General features: G+C 43.9%; 1 protein-coding gene across 16 annotated transcripts in view; it reads right to left on the bottom strand.

The window, feature by feature from the left end:
• The window catches only part of robo2 (roundabout, axon guidance receptor, homolog 2 (Drosophila)), a 310,454-nt gene that overhangs the window by 61,600 nt on the left and 226,635 nt on the right, over positions 1-22,219 (bottom strand). For all 16 annotated transcript variants that reach the window (XM_037083062.1, XM_037083129.1, XM_037083120.1 and 13 more), the window contains one exon: positions 27-184. In XM_037083062.1, coding sequence (XP_036938957.1) covers positions 27-184 — 158 coding nt within the window. The remainder of the gene's footprint in view (positions 1-26; positions 185-22,219) is intronic.

The raw sequence follows: 22,219 nt of genomic DNA, 5'->3' as shown, positions 1-22,219 counted from the left end.
TTAAAACAGATTGTAACAGCACTCACGGTGATCCTGTCATCCTTGTCGTCAATTCGCACTTTGTCTTTCTTCCAGTAGATGGTGGGTTCAGGATGGCCTCTGGGAGGAACACACTCAAGGATCGCTGGCTCTCCTGCTGCCACCACCACGTCTGTAGGGTTTTGTCTGAAGTCATCTCGCAGCACTGAGGGGGGAGGAAAGGAGGAAACGGTTCAGAAAGAGTGCAGCTGTGTCGCATGCGGCTGAATTTAAATACCATAATATTAAAGTTCACCATTTTCACCATCTTTCTATGCATTAAGTTGGGTGCAAAACACAGACTGCGAACGCATTCAGCTTTCATGGCGCTTATTTAAATGGGATATGCAGCTCCATCTGACAAGGCAGGCACAAGTGAAAGCTAATTGGAGCTAATGGAGGTCCCTGTGGAGGTAGCAGAACAAACAGAGACAGAATGCCCTGAAGCCTGGTGTCATTCACATGTGAGAGCTCACAGGGGTGCAACACTGCTTCACTTCTCTTGAAATATACTCAAATACACACTTACGCGCACACACACACAGAGGAACAAAAAAAAAAAAAAACAACAGTGGGGGGTCTGATGAACAACTGTGGCCTTGTATCTAATCACCCTCAGGTAGGCCTTTCATCACATAGATAGCCTCTCACCCTGCATAGCGTTGGTGAAACACACAGCATCAGCTCATTATTATTAAACAAGAGGCCGATCACACATGTAAGAACATAAATGTGGAAGCACAGATGTACACAAACATACTAAAATAACCATAAGATATTCAATTCTTTGTCAATTTTGTATTCAGCACATGTATTCGACCACCAGTGATTGAACATACATAAAACCTCATGTTTAAAGGTACAAACTGGAGGCTGCTCTGGCTCTCTCCTGCTGTGCGCACTCAAACAGATCTTTTGCCATTTGATCTACAATAAATCTAATCCATGGAGCAGCACTTTAGGAATTTCAGCGTGAGCTGTGTCCATCCAGCGAGGGACACATGATTTCTCTGAAGGATAAAAGGCTGGAGCTCATTGGAGGATGTTTGAAGATGCTTGAGGAGGGCTAAATTAAGGGCAGCACCACAGGTCCTTATGTAAATTCCACATGGCACTGGGGGACAATGGCGGGGAGGGCCGGGATTATAAGAGGGGATAACTGGTCCCTGTGCTCGAGGCTTCTCTCATCTCTTCATTCACTCTTCTTACCCTCTCTACAGAAAACTGTGCTGCCATTGTCTTCTTATTTATTTATTTAGACCAAGGGGAAGCCGGGCGGTAGAAGAGAGGAAGCTTTCAACCCAATTACCCTGGGGATGCACGGGGGTACAGAGTGGGACTTCGGTGTGACATGAATTCAAATGAAACCTTTACACAGGGGTAACAGGAGAGAATACAGAATAGGTAGACGTAGATGTTTTCTCTCTCTCATGCGGTGCTGCCCTCTAATCTAAAGAGCTAAGGTAATTAGCCAGCTCCAGAGTGGTCGACCCCCTGGCCAGGGTGGGCATAACAGCCACCACCACCACTGGGCTCAGAGTATTTGCATTACAAACAGAAGCCCTGCTGCTTTAAATGGTTTGGACCATACACTGCCTGTTGTTTTTCAAGATCACGTTGGATTTAATTGCTCCGTTCCATTTATTGCCAGCACCCATGGGATTTTTGTCAGAATCAATTTCCTTTGAAACAGAACAGTGACAAAAGAAACACACATTAGGTGCATCATTAGGGCGCTTGTGTCGCGCTGTCTAATCTAATCTAACACTGCACAGTATGTCACAGTAAATGCACCCTTACCCTGCAATCTAAATACACGCATTGAACAGAAAAATAAAAACAGAGCAGCTACACACTCCAGCAGATATAATACACACACTTGTTGAGGGCAGGATAAACACAGCGCAACATACAATCCCAATCAAACAAACCAATGAAACTGGTGAAGGGATTATGTTCTGTGTGTTAGTTTGTTAATTCCAAGACAACTATCAGAACAGATACATTTAGTAAGTAAACGAGCATAAGTCCAATCCAAATACGCTTTAGTACCCAATCTAATCCGAACTACAAGGCCACAGTCAGCAAGGTCAACGTCCTACGGTTAGAGCACACACACAACTCAAATATTCATCACCTCAGTGTAACATTTGCCTTGCTTCATTACAGTATGAGCATGTTTCCCTCCCAATTTTGCCTGCAGGCGCCTCGATGGGTTGAACTACACTGTGTCGAGGATCATAAAGCCAGTGAATGCTTTTATATTAGAACCGTAACATGACTTCTTTTCTCTGTTAATCTATGTGAGGTGCATCTGATATGTGCGTATCATTAAACCGGTCTGTGTATTTGCGGCTGAACTCTAAGAGCCCTGTAGGCATTCAGGCCCGAATCAGCCGACAGACGTAAGGTAATTGCCTTTCTATCCCCCTGAAACACTCGACTCTTCTTCCACTGAAAACATCTCACCTCCCATGGAGTTCCAGCAGCCCCCAAACTCTGCTTCCTTGCTCACTTGCTTATAAATATTTATATATTTTTACATTTACACCCCTCAGTTGGCAAGTGCTACATCTGTCAATCCGGCTGCAGGCTAAAAAGAACCCATATCTGAATAATATTAATCTGCTTTTGCCTCGCATATTTTATTTATCTATTTATTTCCCAAATATCAGTGGGGTGGGCTGATTCGGATGAAGGAGCATCAGGCAGGGGGCAAAGCATGGCAAATTTGCAGCTCTTTCAGCTGGCACTGTTTCAACACCTCCAACTTAAAGGGGAGGGAGTCAGGTTGCAACTTGCACTGTGAAACAGCCAAGGGGTTGCGAGTGGAGGTCTCTGCCAAAATAAAACACAAAGGAGACACCCACACAGAAACTTTGTAAACCAGATTGTCGTACATTGCTGGGGGAGGCCTGCGCCAGCAACCATTAGGGAGGTCCACCTGTGTGTGTGTGTGTGTGTGTGTGTGTGTGTGTGTGTGTGTGTGTGTGTGTGTGTGTGTGTGTGTGTGTCCTTAGCAGAGATAGACTCAGTACACATAAAATCATTCCGACGCAGATACATGACAGCACAACCACCCGGCATCATAGCACAGGGGTGGCAGGGCAAGGACGGGATGAGGAGAGATATTTTGTACAGAGCACCCTCTTCTCCCACCCAAGATATTACTCACTGGAGGGTGACACTGCTTGTCGGTAAGATTAGTGGGGAGCCTTGACTGAAGCGTCCAGCCTGCATACTGAGATAAGTGCTGACAAATGCATTCACCTGCAGGAGCACACCTAGCTTTGGTTCACAAAGGTTGAGCTTGCTGCCACAACACCACAGAGTGATGTCTAGAACCTAATTTTTTTTCTCTCCATTCTGACATTCACATCACTTTGATAGACATTCACCACACACACACAAACCTTTACACAACCTGACAAACTGTGAAACATTTCTTAAAAGCTTCAGGGCTTGGTATCTTTTTGTAATATGTGTGAATGTTTGCGTGGTTGTTATTACTTTCCCCTCCCTATTTACTGGAGAAAAAGACCCTCCGTGCTTTCATAGATACTCTCCTGGGTCAGGGGCTAAGACACACAGAGAGAGATTACAACAGCATGAAGCCCGGGGCCATACCCCGGCACCCAGACCCGCCACCTTCTACCCACACTCTGATTAGAAAATAAACCATGCACACACACAAACTGGGAAAGCTGTAGAGAGGTAGCTCCAAGCTATAATATCATTTCATTCGAGTGCTTTTTGCGCTTCATCCAGCAGAGTGCTATTACAATACTGCCATTTTCAATTCCACCCTTAGAGAAGAGAGACAATATATATGTCACTTGACAAAACACACCAAAACCACTCTATGTGCTGTCATTGATGTTTTGTATTACTGTTGATGCTGAAGGCAGGAGAAGGATAATGCCACACTATATAATATGACACAGTGAAAGGAGATGTGCTCCATTTGTCTGGATGCAAGCTCTTTCTTCAGCTCTGACTCGCTCATTTGCCCTCCCACCGGACAGAGCTAACCTTTGCCCCCCATCCAGATGCAGAAATTACCCCCTCAGCAGGCAGGCAAGCAGCAGGTTCACACATATCCCCTATATTCCTCCACTGAGGGGTTGCAGGTCAGATCAGAGAAACAGCTGCAAAAATATGGCCGGCTGGTGGTGCCCAAGGCTGTACGTCCTCTGAGAACTGAGTGCAGCCTCTCATCATTAGCACAACTCATCACCATCTCTCTCTGTCTGTCTCATTCTCTCCATTCACCATCGGGGGTCATTCTCTGTCTTTCTTTTTCTTCCATCTCCTCAGTTCATCAATTTTTTCTCCCATCCCACAGCGATGTCCCATGCGTTGCATCCTGCCCCCCTCCACTCACTTTCACTGGCTTGTCAGTGCTTTCTCCGCACTGACTGCAGATGAGGTTTCACAGATGAAGCCATATACATGCACACCCAATCATTCTCCACAGACCATGGCCAAGCCCGATATGATCTCCCCCACTATTCTCCCTATCTGCAAATTCCGAGCTAAGGGATTGTAAATAACACTGTCACTTTCACAGATAAGATGCAGGAAATATGGAAAAGAGTGAAAGTAAAGAGAATCATATGGCCGGCAGTGATACCATAGAGGGGGGTGGAAATCGCAGGCGGTGATATCGCATGAAATGTGCATCTTTAATGCAGCCTTGGATGGGATGAAAGAGCATATGTGCTCTGGTGAAAACGCTGAGAGGAAAGAGGCAAGACATAACACAACACAACAGGGGATGACGAGAGGATGCCTGATCAAGGTCAAACTGGAGGGAGGAGTACAAAGGTGTTGAATAGATGAGGCTGACTATAAATGAACGGAGTGCATTCCATCAAACTCGCACCACATACTGTGCTGCTACCTCCGATTCAGTAGATAAGCCTAAACAAACATCTTTATTTAAACAGCAGCACCCGTTCAAAGCTCATTTTTCAAACAGCACCCCTAATTTGGCCTAACAAGCCCCTGGGCAGCACCGTAATGACAGTGAGACCACAGAGGGCGATTCTGCCGGCCCGATCCAGGAAAAAATGTGAGCTGCTGCTCAGAAACAATATAATTAACTCTTAATGAACCTATTTCCTTTACACCCCTTAACAATACAAATACACACATGCACACACACATAGACACACACGCACATTGGCACACACTCTGACACAATTCAATTTAGCCTAATCCATGCTTTATGGTAATGTATAGCTCATTAAAATGTTAGTTAAAAACTCATTAAAATTCACTTGAAGAAGTAATGGCTTCATTACAGTAATATGCCGAAAAGCAAAGAAAAAGACAAGTAAGGACAAGGAGAAGAAAGAGAGCAGAGAGCGACAGCTTTCTAATCACTTAATTGTGTCTAAAATGGAATACATTTGCATAATAAATAACGATGTGCTGTATCCTCCTTACTATCTTTTCCTATTCTCATAGCGCTCTGTAATTAACAGGCGCTACAATTAAAGCTGCATTTTACCCCAAAAACTGATTTTGGTGGCCACGCCAGTCTTCATTCTGTTGTCTTGTTTATGGTCATGAATGTGTTTTGGGGGGCTTGGCAGATTCAGACAGTTCGCTGAAACTGGAGCTGGCTGATACTGACGAACAATGTGCCCATGGGTCTTTGTGCCGGCTCTGATAAGGCATGATGTTGTGCTGATGCTTGTGCTCAGTCCAGAATGGACACTTTACAGCCGGGAGGGGGAGTAAGACGTGAAGGAAGGAGAGGAGGGGGAGGGGGAGGGAGAGGAGGGGGGGGGGTTGTAGATGAGAGCGGCGGGATTGATTTCCTGCCAATTCCAGCACAGAGACAGCACAGACAGAGGTAGTGAGGCATCATGATGGAGCAGGTGGGTTTGTTCCTGCATCGGGTAAGGGAAGAGCGGAGAGGAAGTAAAGTGAGAAGAAGAAGAGGAGAGGAAGTAGTGCACTCAGGCAGACAGGCAAATGTCTCCTGTTAATGTCTTCCCTCTTAGTCTCCTATTGCATCAGTTCTTTCTATACATGATAGATAATATTGCATTGAGGCTGCTGGCAGTTTATGATTTGGGATGTAATAGAGCTACACAGAGGAGTGGCTGAGTAGGCATATTGAGAGTTCGTATGCTATGCTTTCATCTGAACACACTGGAAGCAAATTCCTTTTAGCTGCTTTCTCTACATTGTTTGACTGGAAGTTTTGATACTTATCATGAATAAAGTTCTGTAAGACAAGTTGGCCATGGTTTCCTTTTTAGGAAATTGACAAGTTGCCAACCATTGAATAAATCACAGACTATTTTGGTAATCGAAGTTAAAAGTCTCTGATTCCAGCATCTACATTTTCTTTACTCCTGAATCACATTCAACTGAATATCTTTGGATTGTGGTCAAAACAAGACATTTTTAGGATGGTATCTCACATTTTTTTGACAAGACCAAACAACTGATCCATTAAACATGAGCACAAGTTACAATGGATTCACTGATAATGACAAATATTTGTTGCAGCCTATATAATACAGGACGCACCCTCATTTTATCACATCCAGTGGAGCCTACAGATCTTACAATTGAAACTTAAAGACATATTCACTTGATTTTCTGCATACCTACATAAAAAATACCAACCTTTCATCTATGATCTTGTTCTGCTCTTACACAACCTCAAACCACATCATGATATCTCATTATTTTGATCCTCACCACCTCTCCCTCTCACCTGCAGGGTTATAGTTAATATGTATAACCCCCTACAGTTTCATTATGTAACTGTTCAAGCATAACAGATGTCACAAGTCCAGCTATGAAACACTGTCGCACTACAGGAGTAACTCCACTGGATACAGGAACAGTGTTAGAAGCCACAAGTATAGAAATTGGATCTGGAAAAAAGTCTGAAATGCTGTTTTTGCTGTGTGTGTGTGTGTGTATGTCTTCAGCAGATTTGTGTGAGCTCTGGCCTAATGACATTGAGGTAGTGACCTTCCACGGGGAAAGATAATCCCCAGGATGCTGCTGAACTGTGTCCAGGCTGTGAGAATGGGGCTGGATTTCCTAAGAGACTGCACAAAACGCACACACACAGACAGAAGCTGAGTTGCTTATCCGGTGTGGCATACTTACACAGGCATCTCTGGTGAAAATGAAACCCCTGCAGCCTTGTGCTGCAGTCCACTGTGCAAATCTTCATATGATCTTTAATAGCTTCTCCCTCTTTTTTCTTTATGCCATCCTATTTGCTGCAGCTCCTTCCGTATCTATTTTATTGTTTTGGTCTATAATTGGATTGGCAGTAACGGCAAGCAGAGAGCCGTTAGGAGCTTGTAAAAGGTGTCACTCTGTGATGGCAGCCTCGTTTTAATTAAGCTCTCGGCTGGAGTTGAGCAGCTTTTATCTAGCTTGGTCTGATGAGCCCCAAGTGCAAGTGTGCTCAGCCCATACTGTACTGCAGGACAGGCAGGAGGAGAAAGGGAGGTGTTTACAACAGCTGTAGATAGCCCAGTTTACTGTACTCAGCATCCCTCCCTAGACACCAATCTACAAGCCTGGACCACGAAGATACTGGGAGACATCATAAAATTTCAGTGTGCTTGTGTGCGTGTATGCCATTACTGTGTCTCCTTGTGCTCATTGTGACAGAGCCCCACCCATCAGCGGTGTGCAGTCATGTGTGTATTGGTGCAGACGCAGAGCCGGCCCCACAACATGGCGGCACAAAAAACAGGCACAAACAATGTTCTAAACAAACACAACTGATCTCATATTGTAAATTCTGAACTAATCCTACTTTACAGTCTGGCGTGTGTGCGTGTGTGCGTGTGCATGTGTGAGGCTGATGCTGAAGGCAGTGCTGTACGTGGCATAATGATTAGAGAGGTGTTCATCACAGTCCTTCCCCGCCTGTTCCCCCCTCCTCAATCCTCCTAATAGCCTCCTCAGATCATCTTTCCTTCAATCAATACTGCCTGAAAGGAAGAATCCTCACACCTAAGGACACTTTGTTCTCCACTGTAGATCACAGTGACACATTTTTCCATACCAGAAATCATCCGCTGCTTCTGGATCAGAACCTTTACAGAGGACTTTGAACCAGTTCTGATATCCATCAAATGTAAAGGTCTGGCCATTTTCGAGCTGGGTGGCTGGAACGCAGGCTGATACAGTTAGATTTGTGAGCAGAGGAAGGTTGAGATCTGTCAGTGCGGCGAGTAGAAAGCAGGCAGCAGATGTGGCAGGGTGTTAAATCACATGCAGCCTACATGCAGAGACATTTAAAGAGATTTATTGATCACTTTATAGATCTTAACTCTTGAGGAAGAGCAAAAATTAAACTGGATACGGCGATGACCTTTACAACAGCCTCGCCCATGGACGGGGATGTTTTTTTTCTCTGTCTCCATGTCCCAGTGTGTACATGTGTGAGCTGTTTATGATTGAGGGGGAAGAAGCAATTCACCATTTAGTCAGAATGCGCATCTGAAAATCCCCCTCTGTACAACCAGCGCCGCTATCATCCTCAAGATGTGCTATATACTTTATGTGCGTCTGCTGAGGCGTGATTGAATGCCGCACATAACATCTAAATACTCGGAATAAATTGTAGCAGTGCTGCTGCCTGCTCAGCAAATCACTGCTACATTAGGCTCACCTAAGTATCACACACACTCATACACACACAAATTACAATTTCAAGTGTCTGTGCTGCAGAGGCTGTCAGTTTGTATGGAAAGCAGTTGCCCAGCACATGGCAGAGCAATGCACCAGCAGCACTAATAACAAACTGATCACTCTATGCTGCGCTGAAATAACAGGAGTCTGGCTCATATATAGTCCATTAGCGTAGCACTCCGATAAAACAAAAAATCCTAAGAGACGACAAACACTCACAGAGGGATTTACCTTATAGCTGATTCACATGTTTGTTCATTTAAATGCAATGCAAAAGACTTTAGCATGTGTGCTGAAAAGCTCTGACATTAACTCTCTCAGCGGAGCATTTAAATGATTTATTGGAGCTATAGCTTCTCTGGCGTCATTCTGCGCAAGCAGCTCTACATCTTGAGCGAATCCGCATGACAGTCCGGTCGCTTATTTCACAATCCAATCCGTGTTAATTGCATTACGGAGGAGTAATTGTGTTAGTTCCATCTGTAATCAGCTTACTGCCTCTGTGCAGCTGGATATACCTGTACACCAGGCTTATGTAACCTGCGTGCTAATGGGGGGAATTTCATCCATTCGGGGCATAGAGTAAAAACCCTGGATACTCACTCAGGTAATCTTTCCTGCTGGAACCGTCAGTCTGCATGTAATAACCCTGGCGTGTGTGTGTGTGTGTGTGTGTGTTTGTGTGTGAGTCAATCCATGCTCATATTATCATGCAAATGGAAAACAATCTGAAACACACCACTGACTGCCATGCTCAGGATCAGTGCAGAGTGCTGTATCTAAACCAATCCTGTTCAGCCCCTCAGCCCTCCTGTTTTGTTTTTTTTTTGTTTTTTTTGTTCTTTTTTTTTTTAAACCTCTCCATTTCTTTCCTCACCCTTAAATTTTCTCAGGCACCACATCAAAAAGACAGATTAAACAGCACTGTTTCATTCTGTGCTGGTACTAAAAACTTGTCCAATACATCTCTTTAGGCTGGAGATGTGAGGTTAATCATTTAGGCAAAGGAACAAAGTTAATGAGGCAACTTCTAATCCGAAGCTATTTGAAGTTCTGTCAACAGTATTGACCGCACTGCAGATGGGATAAGATATCGTTGGAGGGCACCGATGACCTACATAGCAAGGACAAGACAGTGGCTCAACAGCAGCATCGCACAGTGATCCCACAGCTCTCCAGGGCACAGATTCTGCAGCAAAGACACAAGGCTCAAAAGACACTGTATGTGTGTTTATGTGCAAGCTGTGTGTGTGTGTGTGTGTGTGTGTGTGTGTGTGTGTGTGTGTGTGTGTGTGTGTGTGTGTGTGTGTGTGTGTACGTGCGTGTGTGCGTGCGTGTTTGCATGGGCAGGCATCTCTACTTCCACCCACACAGTGTCCTTTATCTTTACAGTCCCCAGCTTTCATATCACCCAGAAGCAGAATCCAGTTTGCGACCAGCTATATACCACTATTACCACTAGCTGCTGTGCAACACACAATCAATACTGATTTCACCTGGCAATTAGCTAATAATTCAATGAGCCTGAACTACTGTGACGGAACTGCTAAAGACAGGAGGTAGAGAAGAGGGTGGAGAGGGTGTTGCTGTGTTCCCTGCATGTGTCTGGTAAGAGTGAGAAGATAAAATCAAGTGTTATTCTCTCTTGTGATTAAATTCTAGAGATCATTAGAAGCATAATGGGATGTTTTCCGATACAAAGAAACAAAGCTTTATCGCTCCACCATGATTGGAATTCAGACATATTAGGACAATGTTGTCTGGATGACTATTGGTACTTTGACAACAATGAGTTTAACATTTTTAACTACATCTGTGGGCAATGGTAAATTCACATAAACAGACAACTGAGTTTCCAATCATAAATGAATAACATATCAAGCATTTATTTGAGTTTAAAGGGAGCTTTTCTCTCAGGGAAAATTCCTCTTCCCCTCTAATTACTGCCACATTATGTTCTTCTTACTTCTTACTTGATTTATCTTAAAAAACAAAAAAACATCATCTTACATCATACTATATTTGAAACAGAAACTGTGCCTCTACTTCTAAGTGTAATAACAAAGACACAAACCCTTCTGATTTCATGACACAGACCTTTTACAGTAAACGTAGCCTTTGAACCGTCTCAAAATCACTTCAATTCTGAGGACAATTCCATCCAATGCTCAGATCAAAGGTGACTCTTCCTGCCATTTAAGGCAGCAGGCGTATTTTTTTCTTTGATTAATTCCAGGTCCTTGAAAGGTCACTGTGATACAATGACATTTGAAATCGTCATGTCTAATCCCAGAGAGCAGGGCGTTGGGGAGCCATTAGGAGAGACTTGTGTAGTTTGGCTGGACATTCAGCGTTGCTGCAGACACCACTTGAGCTGTTTTTGTTGCCGCCACTGGAATTTCTGATTGCACACGGGCAATGCACTCTCACTTCAGTGGGGGTGGTTGACACACATATGATACAGACACACACACACATACAGACTCTAACGCGCACACACACACAAACACACACTGATGCCCTAAAACCCCTGTATGTCTGAACACAGAAACAACCAGACGCACTGTCCCCTGGGTAATGAAAGAGCATTGTGAGACTGTGGCTGCTGTAAAACCCAATTAGCGTGTGTGGTTTTATCAGTTCTCTCTACACATACAGATAACAGCCTCCGCAAGATTGTGTTTTGCATGTCTGGTGGTGTGCCACCTGCTGGACACTCACAGCCAAGCAGGTACATGTGAAGAATTAAGGAGGATGGGGGGATTAATTATTGTGATCATGCATAGTTAATGAGTTCTCCATAGGAGGTTTAATCAAGAGTGTAAAATGACTGAGTGTCTGATATGGCAAAGATTAATTCATGAGGCCATACATGAAAACAGAAGCAAAGTCTTCCTTAATAATCGACAACCCACAACAAAACAAGAACCACATGCTGTGCGTCTTTCAGTATACATTATCACACAATTATATCGCAGGAGATGCCAGAAAATCGTCTCCACCTGTATCGCATGCAATTAGATAAAGAATATGGCTGTTTCCTGGATTCTGCTCGGCACGTGTCAGAGCTGGATTCCTTGCCTTCAAATGACTGTAGCTGAAGAATGAAGCGGTGGCAGACAGCGTCACAACACCAGCCCTATCCCTGTCTTCAAACACCTCCATCTCTCACAGCCACATAAAAGAGCAGAACAGAGTGGTGGCAATCGCAGCCGGCGTGCTGCGCGAGCCTCTGCTCCACCGCAGCCCTAAAAAGAGCTACTTCTGCATTCATGTGCCACATCACTCTGGGCCCTTTGATGGCATAGATCACTGTTGAGATGCTGAGGCTCTCACCAAACATATTGTATGGCTGGGATAACATCCATGACTCTGTCTTCTGGGAGAATATACATAGAGAACGCTTATCTGCCATTTGACACTGATTTTGACAATTTGATTAGTATAGATCAGCTAATCATTTTCAGTTTGCATTAGCATTATTGAATATCAGACGTCATTTTAGTGACTTTCTTCACAATATTATTGACTTTGCTGATACTGGAGATGCCCCTACTCAATAGGAGTCAAGAACTAAGTAGCAATCCAGTCAAGAGACAGAGAAAGGCAGAGAGAGAAACAGAGTGAAGTGTTTTTTCACCATCTTTCATTATTCACCCTCAAGCCATGAATAACTGAATAACTGAATCCACGATAGTGGGGATGGAGGGCTGTTTTCTCAGACAGCATGTCTAAATATGGGGGGAACCATGACAAGCCACGAGAAAACCATCCTCCTCCTCCAAAAGAGCTGTTTAAATGAAGAGCTAGGCGCTCCACTCATGCATGACTGCTTCTGCTGCGTCCATTTCAGCATGGACGTCTGCATCCCCGCCCCTTTACTCCATGCACTAAAAAAAAAATCACTTGGATTCTTAAAATGTCTACTACTTTTGGGATGTGTCTCACATTAATGAGCAAATGAAGATTTGCTTGGTCAATGAACATTGAACCATTGTTATTAAGGGGCCAAAATGGTCTATCCCTGCTCCAGTCCGGCCTTGAAGAAGTAACCCACACACGTTGCTCCTTCTCGACGGACTACTGAATTAAATATGAGGGCAGAGGCTGAGAAAGGGGAGGGGAAAAGAAGGACAGAGATAAGGGGAGATGGGGCAAAGAGCCTCTGTTTGAATAGCAGAAAGGTGACATGTGAGCACGCTGCCAAGGAAAGGGACCTCTGACCTCCCAGTGCCACAGTGACAACCAGCACTTAGCATTCTCCACAGGAGTCTGATCACACCAGGTAATTGTTGCATGTTTTATATCAACATGACCCCGGACTTGCGACTGACAAACACGCTGAAACAAATAATGCACATGTATTGGCTTTGTCACATTATGGTGCAAACACCCATGCCCAGCTAAAAACCTGTCATTAGCACAGATAATTCATGGCCACTCTTCCTTTGAGCACTCACATGATTGAAGTCGATCAACTAATTTGAGAAAAAAAAAAAATAGCAGTTTCAAATTGCCTTTTGAATTCATCTGCTGATTACCATAATCACTTCACGGCTGACAATACAATGTAAATGTGTGTGCTATTAATTCCAGCAATTATGGGGACTAAATGCAAATGGCCTGTCAGTGTGGATGGACCGATCGATCTGAGCAGATAAAGCACAAACAAACCCGACCTTAGGATTGCCATCATAGAGTGACCCCCCTGCTCACTTCATCATAATCCTCTATGAGTTTTGTCCAAGCAATTGAGGGAGAAAACTTTGCTCACCTTTCTACTTTACACTGCGAAAATAGGTCCTAGACCATCTCCAATTTATACAGGTAATTTTACTGTGAAAATGGATTCATTCTCAGTTCACAGTGGATGCCTTCTTGAAATGTAATGGCTGCTCAGCTCCACACCACTCCAGCATCTGCATCGAGACTCTGCCTCAAGCTGTAGATCACTCTCCCGTGAGCCCTCACTTCACTGTCAGGCTGGCAAATTCCACCTTCATTAATAGCAGCCACTCATGTCTGACTTAAATTAACGTACAGGCTATCAATTAGCTCGGCCAAGGCCAGGCATAGTGTACTCAAGGGGAAAGTAGAAAGGCTTCCTGGACTGACGCTGGGCAGCAGAGACAGATGATACTGTAGGTTTACATCATTACTCCTCTTCTCTGCTTTATTTTCCCATCATTATCTGACACTATTCACCTGTTTGACAGTGTTTTCTTTTAATTTATCCTAATTTTGACTGAATGTAAGTTTCTTTCTCATAGGCTGCCTTACTATCAACATCTAAAACTGAATCATGAAGCATGCATGCAGCTGTTTACCTTGTGCAGAAACAGTATGCAGGACAAAACGTCCACACAGAGCACGGCTCCTCTCATTTGCATTGTGTTTGTCTTCCCTCACTGGTATTAAACAGGTCAAGAGTGGGAGGATTATTGGTATGCCTTCATGCATTCATACACAAATTAACAATGTTCTCACCTTACAACACCATACCAAATTATTTTCTACACAACCCTAAAAAATGTTCTCTCTTGATTATTCATACATCCATCTTTCCACCAATCCCTTTTCCTTGATGAGTTAATTTCTCTCCCATTGCCTGTTGTCTGAGTGACCCTGACGACCCAGGAGAATCTCCTAACGGGTTCCTCTTGCCCATCAGGATTGATCGGTCCACAGCACCCTGTCAGACGCGATCAATACATCATTCCTTCAGTAACGAGCCCTGCTCGCTTGCCGCGTCCTTCCTTCCCTGCATCGCTTTACTTCCATTTTATTATTATTTCTCACAGTGGATCGATGCAGGCAAACAGGCCCACTGTAAACCACACCACAATTAGAGCACTGTCTAATCTTCCTGTTGACTCCCTCTCCTTCACAACAGCCGGCGAATAAAACACAAATGATAATGAAATCTAATGGGATTCTGTGGAATTAAATCACTTAAACAATGAAGAGAGACCAACCACAGTTCTGAACCAATAAAGATCCTGATAGAGGTATATACCAGTCAATATCTTATATGTGCATAGGCTTAACAAGCCAGAGGTGCAGCCTCTCCTCATGAACAATGATGCACCATTTGATCTTGAAGCTTTCATGGGTATAAAACAAAAAAGACAATCAAAACATACAGCACAAAGTACTTCTTAAGTACAATAAAAACATGTCCATGGACATATAGTCACACACACACTCACATGTACGTACTACCTCACATCAGAGAAAATGATGACACACGCGAGTGAACACAGTTGGAACTTTAGATCTATTTTCATCCCATTAAGTGAATCTCTGCAGAATAAAATTACATTTCCAACACTGAACGCTGAAAAGACACCCTTTGTGGTAAGATAATTTAATAACGAACTCAAGCCTTAATTAGGCTCATTTCGTTAGGGGGAGCACTAATGACATACTTAATGTTGAAATGTCAGCGTTTTTTCTCCAAGAACTATAATGACATCATATTTCTTTGTCTCTCTCCTCAACATGCAGGAGTTTCCAAAATTTGAGGTGAAAGCTGTCTGTGACTATGAGAAATGATTTCTGCAATGTCATCACATTAACAGCTGGTTTACAGTGGGACAAAAATAGACATAGAGCTAATTTGATCATTGAATTATAGATTTAACACGCCTGTACAGTTTGGCCTGGGTTCGTGGGTAGGCCTGTCTGAGCGCAGCGCTGGCGATGCGAGAAAAGCTGTCTGCTTGGTGCAGGCGATGCACAGGGCAGCAGCGTGGAACTGCAGGAGTAATTAGTGAATCGCGCCTCCAGCTCCCTGTGAAGTCCAGCCTTTGAAGGAAGGAGCTCAGACCGATCAGTGGCCCCTCTGATGTATGTTTGTGAATCTTTCAAGGGAGTGAGAGCTGCTAACGAGGCCTCATCTATTACCATTTGAGATGTAATTAGCGTTGTTGGAGGAATGGAGCAGGGCCAAGCAAGAGTGGCTCAATCTGGGCTCTGTGTGCCTCTGTGTCCCACAGGGCAGCAACAGCAGGAGGATGAAGTGAGTGAGTGGAAGGAGACTCCCTGGAGAGGAGACAGGGCCTCAACAGCCCTGACACATAGGCCAGTCACACACATAGCCACCATACTGACGCACAGGGTGCATCAAGGCTGGCAAAAGCTGGCTCTTTGTGGAAGAAGAAAGGGGTCTCTAAAACAAACACACACATATGTTTCTCAGCCCCAATTAATCTGTTGAAGTATCATTTGTTGTGCTTACTGTCCAAGTTTTCTGCTTCTTAAGAGGCAAACTAACTAAATAAATCAAGGTAATTGTATTTAGGATAAAAGTGTATTTGATTGTTACCCTTTTTTATAAGTTACAGTATATGTGTGATGGTGTTGTTTCCACAGCAATGACTGATTGTGATAACCTTCACACCCCAGAGGGACAGTGAGATGACAGTTCTTCTCTTCCCTTCTATCTTTGTCACAACACACCCTCCATCTCCAGATTTACTATAACCTCAGCCACAGTGTCTATGACCTTTCATGTATGTGTGTGTGCTGTGCCAAAATGTAAGGGGCTGACGTGACAGATGAGCGGGGACTCTAAGTGGCAGCCAATCTCTGCCTCTCAGGTTGCAGCGGGGTCAAGTCAGGTATGACTCTAGCTCCGTTAACTGCTTGAGTCGACCTTTAACCCGGCAGGGTTGAGTTGCCTGAGCCGCTGGGTGTCTGAGAGGGCCATAAGGGTCATGACTGTTTTCACTAAACATCAACTGTGATTTAGTGGAAGCTAATTAGCCATTACTCTTCATCAGGACTCATTCTACACATGTACCATCAACAAATTACGAACTGGAGGTGTTATATGCTACATGGTGGCGAAACACCTGCTAAACACAGCTACTTGTTCTCCAGCCTCCTGTCTAAACACATAACTCTGAGATGACTAAGACTCAATGACAGCTGGAGAAAACTTAAGAGACCAAAACAGGGACCTTGCGTAGGGCAGTCACCTCTCTGGAGAGTGGTGGCGTAACTGGAGTGGGAAGCTGTGAGGCTACTCAGTAGAGACAGTAAACTGTGTCAGGCCAAGACAATTTTTTGTGTCTGTCCCTCGCCCTGCCTCTGCCCAGTAAGGTTGTTGAACTAGGGCATTAGGCAGGGCTGCGTGCATCAGTATGCAGCATGGAGACAGTGAATCAATGGAGCCTGGAAGACTTTCCACTCTCTCTCTGTCGCAGCCCCACTATTAATGAGCAGGAACCAGGGCCTGTCCACTCCCCTTGTGGCCACGCGCTCAATTACCAGCCGTGAATCAACACAGCATTTATGGGCAACCGCAAATTAAAGTGGCTAAATCTGCAAGGACAACCAGACCTTGTATAAACAAGAGGATCATAGGGTAGGCTGAGAATGGGACCCGAGGAATCCAATAGCTGTATAAATTAACAGAGATATAGTATATGAGGAAAAGTGGCTTTGTCCAGTTCTCAGTGGACATATTTGGTCTGGTGTGAGTTTTAAGATCAATGGTTGACTCGTATAAATGCCAAGCACCTGGCCAGGCATTCATTCTCATCAGTGCATGCAGACAGTAAAAAAAAACAAATCCAAAAAAAACAAGCCAGATATAAAAGGAGAAAAAAGGGAGCTAGAATAATATTGCAGCAGACTATATAAATGAGAGGCATGGAAACATAATAAATAGGTAAACAAACAGTAAAGCTGAAGGGGAAAAGGCTTTTAAACATTTAAGCACAGCAGCAGGAGATGCAGCAGGATGACCTGTAATGGGACAGAGGGGGAAGCGGAGGAGTGGTAAAAGCCTGATAAAATAAGAGACTGTAACCTCACTCCACTTAGCCGTCAGACAAAGAGATTCTTTAGGGAGTGCATGAGCAATATCGTCATAAAGTCACAACACGCTGCGCGTCTGCAGCAGTTTTACACCCCCTGTCTACTTCTCTGTATGCTGAAATGAGTTGAAAAAAGTCTCTCAAAGAATGTTTACAGGAATAAATGTTTAATATGAGGGCCTGAGAGAGGAAAAGAGGAAAAATGTGAGTTGTGTGTTAGATGTTTACATCATGAAGAGTGATGGGGAATGCCAACACTTGAGAAAAGATTACCTCTACAGTGATAACCCAACCTTGTAATCACAAACCAGAAAACAAATCTTGAGAATTACCAAGACTTTCATGTGCCAGCACATGCACATGCATGTATAACCCCCTTAATCACATCTCTGAAACCTAAGGATGTAGCAGTATGAAGTCTGATGACAGATACGGATTTTAATCCAAAGCCATCTCTAAAATAGTTGCAAAACCAAAACAAGGGAGTCTCTTTTTGACTATTTGTTCACTTACTTAATGTACAATCCTGGACAAGTGGATTGAATCTGCCCCCGGCTCACTCCAAAAATCATTGTATCTGAGTAACAAAAGGTATTGTACCCAGTGTGTCAGGCAATCAAATGGATTGGCTTACTGGAATTCGAGCAGCTACTTTTTGAGTTGGTGCCAAATAGAGGCGTTTAGATAAAATAGAGAGCCACTACTTGCTTGATTTAATGGGTGTATGACTTTGAGTATGGCGCCCTATGCCGCAGCTTTGCCTACCTTTTTTGATGGAGAGTACGGCTGTTTGTAGGTCATTGTGCTTTTGACAGTGTGTCAGTGTGTGTCAAACATTAAACGCTTCAAAATGGGCCTCCACTAAAAGTGCCCTGGGACCAGACCGCTCAGCCTCCTTCCATCTCAGTAGTGACAGTCCACCACTGAGGGAGAGACAGTCTAATTTCACTGCTGGCTGATGTCCATTCAGCTTGAGTGATGAGGGAGCAGGCCCTCACGCACCCGTATGCACACACGTATGCTCAGATGGTCAGAGAAGCACACGCACGCAGAAAATGATACTAAAAGAGTAAACTCAAAGGAAGGTTGGCTGTTTTGACAGGCCCATTAACTGGCCTCTGCCTGCCATTCCAGTCTTGTTTCACACCCTCCAATTCCAGGGAAATACATCGGCCTGCAATGCCCTACTGTACGCTCCAGTGCACCATGGTCCCTCCAAAAGCCATCTTTATCCAATGCATTGTCCTCTGCCGGCAACCCCATTCTCCCTCTTCATTATCATGCTGAAAACAAAACTGCCTCAAAGTAATGAGGTTGACATTGTACCTGCCATCAGGTGCATTTCAAGGTAAAGGCTGATGAGAATATGCATGGACCTCTCAGGGAAAGTTAGAAGCAGTGAGTGAGACATGACCAGAGATGGGGGGCCCCTCTGGGGCTAGGGAGGCCTCCAGTGTGATAGCCCCTGATGAAGACAAATGGACAGGTCCAATATGGCCTCCATGTGGCGGGTATCATCTATAGGAAAGGGGGGTCTGGAATGGCTGGCTGGATGACGGACGCAGACTCTAATTGGTGACCTGCAAGGTTAGAGGTGGGGTGGGGAGGCTTCTCCACTGACAGAGTGGCATGAGTGTCAATCTAACCTGAGCAGGGGTCAGAGATCAAGTGATGTGCAGTGGGAGAGTGGAACGAATGGGGATTCGTGTCTGAGACATAACCTGTTTACTACTCTCAGTAAAGAGTTAAGGAAAATATCTCATCACACCATAAAAACTGAGCACTACAGATACCCTTTGATGAGCGGAAGAGGCAACTAATCATTGTCTAGACATAAAGTCCTGTTACTCTTTTGAGTCTGTTTGAGGCTTGTGTGTGAGGAAGAAAAAAAAGTGGTGATGATACAAGAGAGGACACTTCTTTGTGTGTGGTCTGTCTGGTCAGTTCAGCTCTGAATATTGTACATTACGCCCAGAGAAAAAATGGGAAAAAAAAGATCTCTTGTTGAACACTAATCCGAGTCAGGATTTGAACATTGCCCTCTGTGTTCAGTTCTTTTGCAGCAGCTGGAGAGAAATCGATCACACGCCTGAATTAATACTTAATCATAGCACCCCAGATGCTCTTAGCCGAGGCCTGTGTCCACTGCTGAGCAAACATGGCCGGCACACAAAGGAGGAGGGTAGGGTGTGGGCAAAAGGCTGAAGCGAAGTGCATTACAGATTATGTGCTTTGCTTTTACTGTCAACTTGAACAAATACACACACCCATCACCATGCATTAACGTAGATGTGCACGCATATTCGGATCACCATCACCACCACTAGCTGTCAACAGCACATGTACGTTCACATATAGGCTCAACAGAAATGGTCCAAACCAGCTACATTTGCCAGTGAGCTGACCAGACTGTCTGACATTTCATCTCCTCGTCAGTTGAAGCCCATTTCCATCCAAGACAATCATGTAGTGAGCCTTGGTGTATTATTTGTATTTGCTGTGAATAATGTGCAGCTCAGCCTTAATGGACAGCAAAAAGACTGACAATAATCCTGTGGAGAGGAATGTCAACATGTTTCCCCATTCCACAATACGAAGTGACACTACAGAAGAGGATGTGAATATGAATAGATCCAGTGTCCGGGCTGATACGGGAGGTCTTCCTCCTATAAAGTCTATTCAGAGAGAGCACTGCAGCACCACTGTGCGAGGGTCTTTCACCAGTGACTGACATGGCTAATCACACTGGCCTCTGATTGGAGAAGAATGAGACAGAGATAGCCATTAAGGGAATCCATGTGAGAAATGGTCTTAAACCCTGTTATTTGCTACCAAGGCAACCGATGGAAACACGTTTACTGTTGTGTCTCACTATAGACAAAAATAATGGTTGGCCAAGGAGTGTCTTTGTCAGAAAATCTGAAAAGCATTGAATGCAACGCGACATAACTTATGAATACTTTCCTTTTTGAAAGCAGCCATGCTTTTGAAAAGCCAAAAGTAAATAGAGTTTGAATAGAGCATTAAATCCAGTTATTTTGAACCTATTGACATATTTCTTATTCAATATTCACTCTTGAAAATGTACTTAGTCTGACCACAAGTTAAGTAGTGAAACAACTTTATCAATCTCAAATAACAATCTCAAATACTCCCATTCAAACAAAGAAAGCCATTTTTAATTATTAAATGACATATGCTTCTGTCTTAAAAAAAAAAAAAAAATGTACAGAATTATGTTTCAATAATTCTTTGTTGAGCAACAACTCGGTTTTCACCCAAAATTATATCTATGTAGTAACTTTAACTGTAAAATGCTATTCTGTCATTTATAGCCATTGTAACAGACTGGGGAGTGATTTATGCAGAAGTAACAGCCAGGGCTTCGCTCTGCTCCAGGAGGAGGTGTAAAATAGTACTGCGTTTACTGAGAAGACAAAGAAACAAAAGAAAAATGAGACGAACAACAAACCCGTGTGAATCAAAAAGGCTTTGGGGGGTTTATCTGGCGGCACCATGTGGGTATGATAATGGCCATCTTGGATCCAAAAGGACAACCATTCATCTTAACCCCGGTCTGCCTGGCAAAACTCATAATCCTCCTAACACCCACGACCCACCACTAGACAGACAGCAGGAAAAAAATGGCACTTTGAAGGCACGGGATAAGACAAAACAATACCCATTCCTCCCCGTTCGCTTTAGACTCAGCATGATTATTTAACATTCCCTGGAATACGCTCCATCTGCCAGACGGTATTAATTTGTTCTTTTACCAAATCTTCACCTTTACACCCTTGAGATTATGTCACTCCCTCTGCCCCCCCACCATCCACCCCTTCCTCTCTTTTACTCTCTTTACTGGTCCTTCAATCAGACTAATACCTTTTCCCAAGTGATGAATCATTTCATTCAGTCCTCCTTCTTTTATTCCCTTGTTCTGCAGCCACACAAGCATCAACTGCTCTTTTCTCTTCCCCATCCCCAATCCATCATAGTGGGAAACCTGGTCTGAGTCCCCCCATGCTCCAACTGTCCTCCTCTCCAATCCAGCTTCCTTTTTTTCCCCTCCTTCCTGCCTTAAACCAGCCATCAGGATGAAGGATGGTGAAGTTTAGATGGCTCCATTTTCACCCCCCTTGGCTTTTGACCCCCTCCCCACTTGCCCCAGGTGACATTACTAAATACTGCTGTCTCAGAGGGAGTGAATAGTCTCTCCATTTATTCTGAAAAAGATTCATTCTCCCTTGTTTTGCCATTTCAGTGTCAAAGCTCTCCATGTGTTTGTGTTTGAACGTGTGTCAAGGTCTGTGTATTTTTAAAGCATAAAGGTATTGTGGACTTTATTTAGTAAGTAAATGTCACAACTGTGAAGCCTGAAGTAAAATATATCAAAGCTACTATGTAATTTCCTAAGTACACCGTAGATCCTTTTATTTTAATCCCTAAAAAAAATTGTGATTATCTGGCAAAGTTGTCTGAATATCTGCTACTCTAGACAGTATGAGTGAACCCATGCCAGTAACAAACAGTATTTCTGTGTCTTTCTGTAAGGACTGCAAGCCCCCAAGGCCGGTGTTGTGTTGAGTCAACCTCGGGTCTTACTAAATATTATACGGCGATTAGCCGAAAAAATATCTTCAAGCATCTAATGGATCAAAGAAGACTGAAATGATGACCCAAACTGC

Source organism: Acanthopagrus latus, chromosome 2 (genome assembly GCF_904848185.1).
Source record: "Acanthopagrus latus isolate v.2019 chromosome 2, fAcaLat1.1, whole genome shotgun sequence".
NCBI lineage: Eukaryota > Metazoa > Chordata > Actinopteri > Spariformes > Sparidae > Acanthopagrus > Acanthopagrus latus.
Note: the sequence above shows the minus strand (reverse complement) of the source record. Positions and strands in the feature narration are given on the sequence as shown.